A 14450-nucleotide genomic window follows, 5' to 3' on the forward strand; every position below is an offset into this window, starting at 1 on the left:
TGAAGATCTTTCACAGGTTGTTCCTCCTGCTTCTTGTTTCTCATTCAGTTCTGAATAGTTCACTTCTTTCTTCAGTGCTCAGTGCCAAAAGAACCCCCCCAATTTCTTCAGTATTAATGATAAGTTCCTTATAAATTTAGTTTGCAAAGTCATTTCAGCTGCACTCCTTCAATTTCTCTTGCTGGAATGACAAATTCTTAGGTTACTGATATTCTGAGCTTACTATTACATTGCTGGAAAGCATCTCATTACCTTTTGTTGTTCCCTCACCTGTCAGTGTTGACGTATTCCTGTGAGGAAGGGTTTTATACATGCAACAAATAACATAAACAGAATGGACAGCATAATACTGTAAATCATACGTAATGTAAATCAAGTTCTGGATGTGGATTTTGCATCCAGTAATCTCCAGAGATTGTTGGGCCAATTGACAGGCACTTGCAACTCACAAATTATTGACAGTAGCCTTGGAAGGAAAAAAATGGCCATATTCTGTATCTACTGGTAAAATATACAGAAAGTCGGTGATGTGAAAGTTTCTCCTTTTTAGAATCAAAACAACAGTGAAAATCAAACTAGGTGAAGCTGGGAACTCTGCTTTGCTACTCCTAAATAGTAATTCCACAGAGGGAGGAAGCACAAGCTAACCAGAATATCTGTTTTGGTTTGGGAATACATGGCAGTTCATTAAGTATACATGATGTGAACAGAACCAAAGCTCTCCTGGTTTCCTTTCAGCATTTGCAAAAGCAATGCACTGACCCAAGTTAGGGCATGCTTGCTCTGACTGAAGTGGCTACTGATTCTGATTCTCAGTTCCAGATTTTCTGTTCATACGTAAAAAAGGGCTGCTAGGGGACATAATTCTTCTGAGCTTCAGAGGGCAGAGTTTCTGCAACCTGGAGGAACTCTGGAGTGCATACATGACCCCATTTAGACAGTTTAGCTAAAACTGCCACCAAAGACAAAATTACAGAAAGACTGTATCTGGAACATTGGGTGGTCCCACAGAGCTGGTTGTACAAGTCCATTATTCTGTGGCAGCTGTTACTTTACAAAGTAAAGCAAATCCTTTTTATTAAAAATGGTCTCATTTTCTGTAAGGCATTGCTATTTATTGAACAGCACTCTACATCTCTTAAGTAAAACCAATAAGCCAATACTGCTTCTGCAACTACTTCAAATTTTAGTTCTATGAAACACTTGGGAAATTACATGAGCAGCTGTAAGTAAATTGCACAATTTCTTCTTATACTGTCAAGAAAAAGCCCTGATCAGTAGGTATTCTGTAGGCATATTCTTTACATTCAGACTGCCTGGTATCCTTCAATAGTCACATGTGGCTGTTTGCAACTGTGAATTAGAACCAGTTAAAAATACAAGGGAAAAGCAGCACTGACTGACTGGGACTTATATCTGTACACTGGTAATAAGTATTGACACAAATCTTAAGAAAATATGATGCTCTTTATTACTCTTTACACGTCAATTTTTCCAAATATTGGAAGGTTTCACACTCAGAAGCTCAAATTTTCTGAGGTGGAGATACGTAGAAAAAATACTTTTTCTTCCATGCAGAGAATTTACAATTTGTAGTATAGAAAGCCAGCCTGTGATCAAGTAGTATTCTCCAGTGTCAGTTGCTGAGTCCATATGTACAAGGAAAGATTTTTTTGTGTAGATAATTTGCCATTTTACTGGTATTACGTAGACTTTCTACCTCAAAAAATGGAATCTGGAAACAAAACAAAAATGATTGTTGGAAATACCTTTTAATAAACAACTGGGTAAAACTGACGTTCATTAAGCAGATGCAAAATTACACACCAAATACCTTTTTTGTTTTAAAATTAAAGATTTAATCCTAAATGTACTATTGCTCTGTAAATGACTTGAGTAGAAATTACTGTAAAAAAAAGTGATATCTCTTACTTAGTTAAAACTAAGCTAAATAAAATGGAGTTAGGCTTATGTAATAAGTGATGATAAGTGGAAAATAAAATCTCAAGAAACTAAAAGTAACAGTTTTCAAAATATGTTTAAAGCAAAATACACCTCTATTAATTCAACAGGCAAAATAAGGGTTATACTCTGTTGTGAAAATATTATTTACAATAAAAATCAGCTTATTTTTTTTACTCCTCTTTTAAAATTCCAAACCTTTTAAAAAAGGTATTAATTAAAAATTCGAATTCTAATGAACTCTTACATAACATTTTCCTTTCATTCAAGATTTGAATCTTAATCACGGAAGAGAAATACTCTTCCAAACAGCAACTATGTGGCAAAAACCACAGAATACACAAACTGATCCAAGAAAGAAAAAGATATTTCTGTACACCCTCAAAAAGGCAAAAACCAGGCAGAGAGAACCTAATCTAAAACGAACAAGACTACACCTGTTAGGAATTAATTGAAACTACTGTTTTAAGTATTGCAAAATATTTTTTTACTTGTTTTCTTAGTCAGAGTAAAAGTAAATCACTGTCTTTGGACTTTACCTGCACAACTTCATAACCAAGTAACTGAAGATGTCTCTGTTTAATAGCTTCTTCTCCCAACAGACTGTGGCTATGAGCACAAAATCTATTCTGACCATCAACACACAGGGCAATTCTAAAATTAAGCACAAGTATAATAATATTAAAAAAAAAACTCCAACAAACCCATAACAGTTTTTTTAATCACCACAACTACAGCTGTTCCTAAGAAGCATAAGACAATACCTCCCTCTTACACCTCATTGATTCAGATGCAGGATGGGAGTTACCTCGTTCAGGATAATTTAAATCACTGAGTTTAAGGGGGGAGGCGAAACCCTGAAACTTAGTGAAACTGATCTGAAAAGCTTTTTTATTTACTCTAAACAAAAATTACCATGCAAGTTAATGAGAATTTGATATTTTTAATGCTATCATTAGTAAGCTGTTTTGAATTCTTCTATAAAGAAAAACATAAAATACATTGCCTCAGCTAGAAAAAATTTCAGCAGCTAAATTTAACTTACTAATTTACCTGTTAAATCCATTAGAGTTCAAGCTGAGTTTAAGCTACGTCTGTTTTAAGTTAAACCTGTACATATGGTTGGCATCATGGATTATGATTTAATTTTTTCTTGTGGGTGATAAAAATCCCATCAATTTAACCAAGATTTGTATATCTACTGTTAAAAAGTTGCTTAAATTTTCAGTATGTTGAGTATATTGTGACTTTATTTACTTTATGAAAGCTACTACTTAAAAAGAAACATTAAAGCTCATTCTTAAGCATTTAAGCATGGGGTCTTGGAAAGAACCTGTATTAGTCTCTGAGTCTTGTGAAGGTGTCCTGGTTTCAGCTTTAACCACAACAGAAGGTTAGGCTGGAGAAATCCTAACCTCTCAAAGACTTCTGCTTTATTCACGGCAGTGCAGTTGCAAATACCACACAGGCAGGTTGCTTAACTTTGTATCCAAGGCTTCCCAAAGTAACTCTTGTTCAGTATACATTTAAACACCTATGCATTCTCAAGGAAAAATAACCAGCATCTGTAGTAAATATCCTTATTATGCAGGATTCTTTGCAGAAGTAAATTTGTGAACTCAAACTGGCTTAAACTCTGTTAAATCTGTGCAAATACACTCAGAATTTCATTTGAAAATTAATTACAGAATATCAGAATAGATTGCTATATTCCAAATAAGGATCACTTGATTCTGACTGTCACTGGGTAAACAGACCAACCACCTGAGACTGGTGGCAAATGATGGGCAAAAAACCAGATTGTTAATTTTGTCCTTTTGCCAGTGGTTTCAGTGTGAGATGTGAACTTTGTTGAAATCAATGGCAAAACTACAAATAGCTTAATTTTTGCCAGGTTTTCACCCTATATGCTCTTTCTTCAGGTAAATCCACATTTTACCAGTAGTTTCTTTTATTGTCTTACCGTCTGTGCACCTCTTCAAGTTGGGCCGCAGGCAACACAAGACCTTCTTCATCTAATTTAATCTCAATATCTTGTGAATATGAAAAAAGAAGGGACACTGAAAGTCATTTCTTATAACAAACTTTCTACTTTAATTCTCATCCTCTCACAGTTATTTTATTTAATAACTATAATACTATTACAATTTTTTTTAAACAGAGGCTGGCAAAAGTTGTATAGACTTAACATGAATGAGTGATAATTAGTAACAGTTCGGCCTTTCATAATACTCACAAGCAAAGTAACATTCCAAGTCCACTAAAAACTGTAATGCAGTTAAATGGCACTTTGCTGTGCTAGCTAGGGTCTCTGGAATTTTGAGGGGTTTGGAGGGAGATACACTCTCTCCCTTTGCTAAATCAAACATTCTTGTGAAAGCTGACATGCAGAATAATTCTGGAATTATCCCCCTTTATTATTTTTTTTAAATCCCTGTGACATCCATGGTGTCCAAGACTCCCTTCCCTCAACACCTTATTATCATCCACCCTTCCTGGGCACGTGCCTTTCCTCATCACTGCCTTCCGTGTTTCCTGCTGCACACAACACTGTTTTGCTCACTCCTGTCTTACAACCCACAAACCCCCACAAACTGTGACATCAGCAGTTCTCACTGAGGGGAGAGGAGGCCACCTGAGCAGGGCACATGGCTCACCACCTTCCTTTCTCTACTCACCACTAAAGCACAGAGATCAAGCAAGTGGCATTGCCTCATTTTGCTTTACATGATACAAACTGTTTAATAGATAAGGAGCTGGTAATAAAAACACAGAATACAAGCAGCTGTTAGCAGCTGTTTTCAATGCAGACTGGCTGCGTAAATACCAATTAACACTGCACCGCTTTTCTCTCCATTTTCCTTTCTCTGACTCTAAAAATTATTTACTTTAAGTTCCCAAATATCGGATCTTTGAGAGCAATAAGCATTCCAGTTTAATTTTTCTGTATTTGCAGAATTTAGAATGCCCACAAAGGAAATGAAAACTTTGGCACCACACACACACATATTTAATTACGAATCAAAAGAAATTTTACTTACCAACTACATAGAAATATGGTGTTGATACCTCTGATGCAAAATATATTCTTTTTTTCAGCAAATAAAGCAATCCTGTCTTCACCCTTTGAAAGAGGTGAACATCAGGAGAACTGTGAGGCATGGGACAGGCTTTTACTTGGTACTTTGAAAGAAGTTTCGGACCCTGGATAAGGAAAGAAAACCAAAGAGAAAAAGGGAGATCAATTTTTTGTAATTACTTCATATTAACATAGCAAAATGTATTCTGTCCATTTCAAAGCCAAGTCTACTGAGAGACCTACAGTCTGAGGTATGATCTGCTGGAAACTTAAAATCACCCAAACAACCACCAGAACGTGCTCAGGAAGCCTCAATGCTGTCATGTTCATGAGAAATACACAGCTGTTTCCATTCATACAAATACATCACGTCATTCAATCAGGTAGAAATGCTCCATATTTTCATCAAGGAAAGCTGCTTTGTCCAATTCCAATGCTTTTTATGGGAAATACATGCAACTAAGTACAAATAGGGCCCTAATGACCTTATAACCTCTTGTTAACATCAATTCTGGTTTCACATGTACTGTACCTCATAAAATGGGCACTCCAGGGTGACAGTCAGAAAAAGCTGGGTTAGCTGGGACATAACAACTCTGTTCAAACCAGGTGGCTGAGCTGAAACAACAACATTCAGGTTTTCAGGTGTACTTTCAACAAAGTATCTTTACACAAATCATATGCAGAAGTCAGAAAAAGCCATTCAGTATAATGTGCAGAAAAGCTATTTAATCATTAAAATTCTCAGTAATTGTTTAGATGAACAGAAAGATCAGTATGAAATTACATAGGCAGAAAAATAAGAAGATTATTTACAGAAATATCAACATAAAAATACAAAACTAGCAAGATCTTAGTTAAAACTGTCATATTCTTTCACAAAAAAAAAAGATGATCCAAAAGATGCAGGACATTCTACACAGAAGAATAAATTTGTGTTGAGGTCTTAGATAAATATCTCCTTATAACCACTTTCCCCCAAGTTATAATCCCAGGATCTCATTGTTTCACTCTTTTTTTTTTTTTAAGTTTACAAGTTGTGGGTAATACCAAATAATTTCTGGAGATTTTTCTGCTTTGTAAAAATCAACTTCTTCAGGTATTTCACACTGTTGAAAAATTAAGTGACCAGAATTTCTAATCACTTTGAAAACTTTAGCTTAGGTTTATTAGTAGAGCAATCTTAGCCGAAATCTCATAAAGTCAGTCATCTTTCTGGAATACCTTACATCTCTCTTCAATGACTCTAAAAATGCATTAGTATCAAAGAGAGAATAAGTCAAAATGATGTGTTGTTCATAATAGATTTGTGTCCAAAAGCACTGAAATATGCAATAATTAGAGCCAAGAACGGGCTATCACATGGGGGAAGTTCTAGCATCCTGTATTAGACAAAGGACAAACATGGGGAACACCAGGTCATTGTCTTTTTGAAAACCAGGATTTATCTTAATCCTTTTAAGGGAATTCAAGTCTGTGTTTTAAAACTGAACAGTGCAATTTTCAAACTCAGCTAAATGATGTAACATGAAAGACAATGGCAACTGTGACAAGGAAGCAACAGCCTTTGGTCTCCCATCACTATTTTCCAGTCACTTATTTTGACAAATTAAAGTGATAAAAAATAGGTACTTGACAAGAGATAAACTACATAACTGAAAGAAATGTGGAACATCCCAGGAGAAATTCTGCTCCTTACCTTGAAGCTTTTGCAGAAAATAGGGACTAAATATTTTTGGCAGAAAATTTATTGGATAATGTTGAATAAGGACACAGGAATGGAGCAGGTTCAGCAAGGTGTGGGGCTGGAAGTGCCTCAGGCGGGTATGCAGCACAGCTTCAAGCTTCCTAAACAAGGAAGAAGCACTTGGAGGCAGGTAGTTAAGAGTCCCAAATGGGATAATATACGCAGCAATCTGGTCAGTGGTAAGTCTGTCAGCACTGGAAATGAAACCTTCTGCCACTGCATCAAAGATGGGCTTTGAAAGGATCATCTTTTTGCAGCAATAATGCATGACCTTGCTGACTGTTTGAGGATGCATGGTGAGGATGGACCCGGGGACGTGTCTTTCCAGTGCCTCTGTAAAAATTTGCAATTTTTGCCCAAAGTATAGGAAAGCTTCCAGTACATTTACCAGTTCATGATCTGTGAAATAGGGAACCTGCTTCACTGAATGTTTACACAGTGCAGTGACTAAGAGAACTGCCCGTGTCTGACGAAGAACCACCAGTGAATTCAATATTACACTTGTAAAGTTTGGGCTTAGCTGAGAAACTGTGCAGAAAGTGACACTGTTCAGTCTGTTTAGCAAGTTTTGGCATTGTTTCCCTTCCCTTGCAGTCACTTGCAGTATCTTATAAACCAACACTACTTCCCTGGGACTCCACCTCTCAATGTCTCTTTCTTGCATGTCGTTCACAATTTGCTCCAGTGTGGCACAGCTTGGGCCTTCCAACTCCAGCAAACTCTCTCCAAGAGAACACAGGTTTTCAGCAGTCAGCTGTCCCCTGCCGAGCCGCTCCTCGCTCTCCGAAAGCAGGCTTGTCATCAGCGTGCTCTGCGGATCTACACATAGCTTTATCAAAGCCTGCAGTGCATTCAGCAGCCCCGTGTTCGACAGTTTGGAGGATTCAAATTCAAACTGGAAGCATAATGCCCGGAAAACTTCATTCTCCAACAGTGCAGGGTTTTTAAGACCATTGTCATCCACCTCAACTTCAGAAATCCTCTGCAGGGCTCCAGCGGCCATAGTATCAGACATGACCTCTAGAGAGCTAAGAAAGTAAAAAATGTCTTTTGAGGTACAAAGGTTGTTCAGCTTCTTGAAAAACAATTGTTCATCCATCTGCACATTATTTGACTTAGTACAGTTCCTGATATCGCCACAAAGATGCCCAGCTTCATTAACAGAAAGTGGCTGCATCTGCAGTTGTACATGTTTTTTCCTACAAAACAGATACTGAGATTTATCTTTGACACACAGCATCTTCATGGTCACGGAGCTACAGTTTCGGGGTTTTCGCTGCCCCCTGATGAAGTTCAACCTTTTGCTTAGGGTCATCAAAGCAGACCTGCTTGCTGGTGTGCTGGATGAATACAACTGGAAACTTTTTCGGCTAATCAAAGCCATATTGAATCAAGTGAGTTCTGAAACGATACCTAGAGGAAGAAAAATAGATATGTAGTCTGGGAAGCAGCACCAGGGTCACTAAAATGCAAAAATCCCCCACAACCTCAACCCTTTCGGTAGCTAAAAAGATGGGTACGATCCCTCTCTCAGGACTACGAGCACAAGGCAATGCAGAGAGCAGAACCGCCGGGAGCGGCGAGCCCTGTGTGACGGGCTGCCACGCGTTTCCCCAAGGACACTCTGGCAGACGAACAGGAGACGGACACGAACGTTCCCGCGGGCGGGAACAGCCGGGCACCACTTCGCCCGCCACCGCCGCGGCCGGGGCGGCACCGGTGGGGCCCCTCCATCCCCCTCCGCCCCAGAACCTACTGCTGGTACTGCCGCTGCCGCGGGCCGGGGCCGCGCTGCTCCGCCCCGAGGACACCCGGCCGTGCCGGGGCGGCGGCGGCCTCACCTCCGCAGCCATCACGGGCAGCGCGGCGCCTGCCGGGACCTTCCGGCCCCTCCCTCGGCCCCGGCCTTGCCTCCTGCCCGCGCTGCCGCTGCATCCGCCACGGCCCGGCCCGGCCCGGCCCGGCCCGGCCCGGCCCTGCCCTGCCCGGGCGGTCGCGGAGCGGGGCCTGGCGCTGGCGCTTTGCTTTGGAAGTGGGATTTGTTCTGTGCCCGTGTGCACCGCGTCCTCCAGAGCAAGTACCGCCGTTCCCCGCACTGGGGATACCGCGGCCGGGCGGAGCAGGTTCGCGGGGCGGAGGGTTTGTATTTCGCCTTTGTATTTGTCTTGGCCCTAGAATGCTGCTGAGTCGCAGGCTGTTGAAAAGGTGACTTGGGGATGGCTTCATGGCTCAAGGCACGGTTCCACAACCTGGGTCAAAGCCACAGAAGAATGCGTGCAGCTCTTCTGGTTGATGACAGAAGGAAGACGTTCTTCTGAGTTTCAGAAGGGTGAAACTCCTCCATGTGTGCACTTCAGGTTGAATGAGGATCTAAGGAGTTTATCCATCTACTGATGACATAGCTAACAGCGTGTGCACTGAAGTTTCTTACTTTTTTTATCCGGTCCGAGGCCGCGCAGTTTATATGTGACCGTGCGCGGTCTGGCCTTGCGGCGCAGCCGGGGCAGCACGTGTGGTTCAGCGGCATTCCTGGATGCCTTGGCTGCTCCTACACTGTTGCCTTAGGGAGCTGCTGGACGCCCTGCTAATCCTTTGTGGACTGTTAGTTTTCTGACCTTTCCAAGTATTGGGTCAGATGAGCTGTAATTTGGAATTTCATCATTATTTCATGTTAAGCCCTGGTTTGAACCAGCAAATCACAGGTTTTTTTCCCAGCTTAAGGGTTGTTTTTGATGTATTTACCAGCACAACAACATGTTAAAGGCTGCTAGTGTGATAGTACTATTAAAGTTACAGGGATTTTTCGGAAAGCTCGATAACTCAAGAATGACCTTTTTTCCCCCTACTTATTCCAGTTGAACTTGTATCCCGTAAGTGGAAGTGGCGTAGCGTCTTTGAAGAGTGCATAGAGCAGCAAAGCAGGAGTAGTGTGGGCAGCATGCTCGTCTGACAGCAAGTGTGTTCCTGGTTTATGGTTGTTCATCTGCAGGTAGGCATGACTGATTTTCCCCCCTTTGAGCAGGCATCACTTAGCAGTCTGTACACAAAGATCTTATGGTTGATGACAGAGAGAAGTTGTGTTCACAGGGTGAAACTCTTTCACTTGTACAGTTCAGATCAAATCATGATCAAAGGAATTTATTGGTCTATTGTTGACATCATTAACTTTTAGGGAATTAGATAAATTAGTCAGTTAATTGAATTACAGATTTAAGATCAATTGCAACAGTGCAACAGATACAACACTAGGCACCTGAAAAATGTTAGCAAATGCCACAAATATTTAAACAGCTTTCTGTATCTAATTCCAAGGAATTGTCTAGTTGTGTTCTCTCCCATTGCCACAAGGATTCATTCACACTGTGGCGTATAAACACAGTCCCTGCCTCAGGAGATCTGCATGTGCATCATTGTCTCTTCTGGCTGCATGGGTTCTCTTGTTTCCACATGCCATCTGTGGGAGGTGTGGTTGCTCTAGGTTTTTGTGTCTCTATGCAATCAACTGGTCCATTCACCAGCGAAAAAAACCTTTCTCCAAGTTCACATATATGCACCAAAAATCTGTGTGGCTGCTTTTTACATCCTTTATTGTTGCTATACTAGCTGGAGTAGAAAACTCACAATGTCTTACAGGAATCCTGGCTGCTCTGCCAGACATAGGCAGAGGTCATAACACTGTTAGGCAAGATCTGACCATGTCAGACCATATCCTGGTGGCTGTTCCTTCTGTTGCCTTCTCCATTCCCTACTGTTGCAAATCTTTATGCTTCTCAGACATTAACAGCTTCCCAAGCTGACTCTTGTTCTAACAGACTCTTGTTGGTAATGCTTGGGCTATAATGTTGGCAGCTTACTCCTCAACTTTTCTTGTATAGAAAGTTTCTGTGCTATGGTGTGATCTTAGTGGAAAACTGATTGTCTTTTCTCTTTCTCTGAGGTATGAGAAAGACTGTAGTAATGAAGCACCGCTTTGTCTTTACTGGTTTTGTCCATTTGTGGTTGGGCGATGCCACCTGCTGACAAGAGAGTTAGGTGAAAACACAGCACATGACTAGGCTGAATCTGCATTACTACAGGGATCTGAGGGTGTTTAAACTGTATTTATGTTATTTTATATGAATCATCATAATTAGTGCATTTCTTTCTTGTGGAAAAGGAAGGTGAAAAATCATTTTGAGGGTTGTTTTGTTGTATGCACCTTCTGTGCACTCACACGTATGAAACCAGTTATGTAAATGAATTTATTTAAAGGTGACTGTTAAGGTAATTACTAATAATTAAGGATAATATATGTAATTAATTCAAAATGAAAACTAAAGTGGAAAACATAATTGAAGAAAATACAATGAAAACCTCAAAGTTTTCCAGTAATTATATTTTTCATGAAATTAATGTGTGATACAGTCACCCTTAAGAAACTATCACTTAGTTTTGCTACTTTTGATGTATAATTATGCTTTAAAAAAAAATCCTGTAGGAAAAACCTTCTGCAGTGCTATGGGGAGAAATATCCTGCCCTGTCAATGGAGTTCAGTATTCTTATACAATTGCACTATGTTTGTTTTCTCTTGAGAGAAAGAGAAAAAAGAGATACCTCAAATTATGTAGTCACAGGTTTCCATAACTCAGTGTGTCTGGTTAGCACACTGAATGCTTTCTGTAGTTGGAATTTTGTGAAAGCAATAGGTGAAAGACAGCAAATTGGGCCTAGGCATGGGAGAGGTACCTCAGACTGGGAACTGAAAATTTCTCAAGACTAATTCTAGGTTTTTGAGTTCTACTGCATCTCCTTAGCAATGAAAAAATATTGACAGAAAATTAATTTGCAGTCTCCACTCTAAGGACATTCTGCTTCTCTCTCTTAGTTACTGCTGCCTGAAGTTACATCTGTAGTGTTCTCTGTGTCAGAATAATGGAAGAAAACTTTTTGCATTCAAATTTTAATGGGACAGGTGAATGGATAAGGATATGCATCTCATTCATCCTGCTGTTTGCAAGGAACTTGGTGACACCACGGCAGATTTCTCTAAGATTGTTTCTTACTTTTAGGAGGAACAAGCCCCAAAGAGCTAATTCTGTAGCTCACAGAATAGTCTGCATTGGATGGGACCTAGAAGTATCATCAAGTCCAACTCCTCCAAAGTGAATGATCAAAACCAACACCTTGGTGTTATTAGCATTGTGTTCTGACCAACTGAGCTAACCCCAGGGTCAGGTTGCCCTTGTGTAAGGGGCTCCTTTTTGAAATACGAATTTAAAGTCAGAGTTTGTGCTCCAAAATACGTAGTGGACAATAAAGTGTGAAGTCTGCAGCAAAAATTACTGATTTCAAAAAGAATAAACTGAGCACTTAATTTTTTTTTCCTCAGGCTTTGTGGTTTGACTTTATCAGGTCTGTGTTTTGTTTTGTTTTGTTTTGTTTTGTTTTGTTTTGTTTTGTTTTCAAAGGCAGCTCAGAAAAGAGAACAAAGTAGTCATTAACTTAAAAACATATAATAAAAATAGTATATATTTTAATTTTAAAAGTTTTCATGTTGTATTGTTTACAAACTACATTCTTGATATCAGTTATTGTAACATTCCTGCAGCATCAAGGCAGTGCAGCACATAGGACCAACACTACACGTCCTTTGCAACCTGATCTGCAAAGCTTGCTTTGAGAAATGGCTTCACTTCAGAGTAGATGCCTCATTTCCAAGATAAACACCAATGCTGCTATCTTTATCTTTTTAAAATCTTATAAACAAAGTAAAATCTTGCTGTTCTACTTACAAGAAATTCTCTTTTTTTCCCTGCAGTGTCTCTAAAAAAAATAAAATGTGCTGTGAGTCCAAAAGGAGGTTTTTGCTCCTCTATGCAACACAGAAGGGGCAGGCAAAAGCCATAGCTGAGGAAATATGGCAGCAAGCAGGTGCCCATGGACTTGAAGCTGAAATGCACTGTATGAGTGAAATGGATAAGGTGAGATACTCCATGCTGTTCTGAAAAATATGTATTGAAGAGCTGAATTCGTCTTCACATGCTATAGTGCTGGTTCTTGATAATCATGAAGGCTAGCTGATGCACCCATCCAAAAAAACCATCTTGTGTCAAATTTTTGTTCTTTGTGAGTCAGTAATTTCAGCCAATACTCACAATTGCTTAATAGCCTTCTGCCAAAGATACATCTTGTGATTTTTCTTACTAGAACTGTGAATTAATGTTTTTATCTCTCTTCTAACAATGATTCAGTGACTTCTTGAAAACTTTTTGTGTATGCAGTAGTGAATGAATTCTGTATTTACAGGTCAGGTCTGCTGTTACTAGAAATGATGCTTTTTTTTCTTTTTTGTTTCTTGGTTTTTGTTTGTGGTTTTGGTTTTTTGGGGGTTTGTGTGTGTGGTTTTCATATTTTGGTTTTTTGTGTTTTGGTTTTGTTGTTGTTGTTGTTTTGTTGGGTTGTTTTTTTTTTTTTTTTTTTTTCTGTGTTTCATTTGTTGCATTGATGTTCTGTGTTCTGTTAACTGTGGTCTCCAGCATGGCCCAGAGCTTTTGCTGGTCTTGTGTTGCTTAGCATGTGCAGCCATTTCAATTCCCACAGAACTTACTTTGAGCTAAGTTCTAGAACAAAATAAAAAGCTTGGCTGGAACAAGGAAGTGGCTTTTTATTACTTGCTGTTTTCCAAGAGTAAGAATGTGAAAACTTAGTTCTGTAACTAAAGACATTATGGACTGTAATTTCCTTCACAAAGTACTCTCAACTGTATGGCCTCCAACAAAAACATATAAAAAACAAACAGTCAAAATTTGATAGCCTGGTGTTTCATATGAGATGAGGAGAAAATAACATCTAAAAGAGGGTTTTTTTATGCACTTGAAAATGTGAGACATTTTGAATGAATGTGCAGTAAGAATGTAGCTGAGTGTTAGAAAGAGACTTTTATGCAGCCAGCAGGGAATGTGAAGATTTTCCTTATATTCTTGCATTTAATGTCTTCTGCATTTGACAGGTTTGGAGATTAGTTTCAGGAAGGTGATAGTCAGAACATTTCTAGCCCTGTTATTGGCTTGCCACTTAAATAAATGTATTTTGCCAAATTTAGTAAGACAATTCAGAGCTGCAAATTAATTATAAATTGAGAATCTGAGAGTTGGGCATTGAGGAAAAAAGTAATTTCTGCAGCTTTGTAAATTTTGTCACATATAAGCTTATTTTTTTTTCCCTACTTGTCAGTTAGAAAGTCTGTTTTTATGTAGCTTTTGGGTATTTTCAGACCTTGTGAAGGTCTGTGGATGGAATAGGTGGTTACAGAGGCACTCATAGTAATGTGATCTTCTTGCCATTCAAAAGTGAATGGTCAGATACTGCTCAGGTCTCAGGAGCACTCAGGCTGTTTTCAAGTAGTGTCTCTTACCTACAGTTCCAGGGGTGAGATAAGGTCATAAATCTTTGGTTGGTTACAGTGATTATGTTTTATGAAGACTGAAATGAAGTGGAAGTGAGGGAGGAGCAGTAAAAAATGGGAGGCTAAATGGAGATCATATTGGGTCACAGTGTGTGTAGTCAGCCTTGTATGAGTGATCTGAGTAAGTACATTTGTCATGCTATGTACTGTTTTGGATGAGACAAACCTGTCTGTCTGATCCCATCCTCTTCTTTCAGCAGCCATGCACAGCTTGAGC

The 14450-nt window shown here is 39.3% G+C and overlaps 2 protein-coding genes across 5 annotated transcripts in view; one reads left to right on the forward strand and one right to left on the reverse strand.

The window, feature by feature from the left end:
• Window positions 1-1448: 1448 nt before the first annotated feature.
• On the reverse strand, window positions 1449-8696 carry FASTKD3 (FAST kinase domains 3). 2 transcript variants are annotated; one of them, XM_066186010.1, is made up of 7 exons: window positions 8630-8696; window positions 6741-8201; window positions 5574-5659; window positions 5004-5166; window positions 3926-3995; window positions 2502-2616; window positions 1449-1735 (listed from the first exon to the last, which is right to left on the reverse strand). In XM_066186010.1, exons 2-7 carry the CDS (start codon window positions 8170-8172, stop codon window positions 1637-1639), a joined length of 1965 nt encoding a protein of 654 aa, XP_066042107.1. In that variant the 5' UTR covers window positions 8173-8201; window positions 8630-8696; the 3' UTR covers window positions 1449-1636. The 2 variants fall into 2 exon arrangements, with proteins under 2 accessions (XP_066042107.1, XP_066042095.1); XM_066185998.1 differs by having other exon boundaries at window positions 8545-8675.
• Window positions 8697-8716: 20 nt separating this feature from the next.
• Window positions 8717-14450, forward strand: part of MTRR (5-methyltetrahydrofolate-homocysteine methyltransferase reductase) — a 28498-nt gene continuing 22764 nt past the window's right edge. Inside the window, exons 1-3 of one of the 3 annotated variants that reach the window (XM_066185984.1) lie at window positions 8717-8927; window positions 9644-9777; window positions 12587-12749. In XM_066185984.1, coding sequence (XP_066042081.1) covers window positions 12606-12749 — 144 coding nt within the window. In that variant the 5' untranslated portion in view covers window positions 8717-8927; window positions 9644-9777; window positions 12587-12605. The remainder of the gene's footprint in view (window positions 8928-9643; window positions 9778-12586; window positions 12750-14450) is intronic. The other 2 variants (XM_066185969.1, XM_066185978.1) reach the window with 2 other exon arrangements.

This window comes from Chamaea fasciata, unplaced genomic scaffold, assembly GCF_029207755.1.
Source record: "Chamaea fasciata isolate MVZ Bird 193981 ecotype frontalis unplaced genomic scaffold, bChaFas1.0.hap1 SCAF_1, whole genome shotgun sequence".
NCBI lineage: Eukaryota > Metazoa > Chordata > Aves > Passeriformes > Sylviidae > Chamaea > Chamaea fasciata.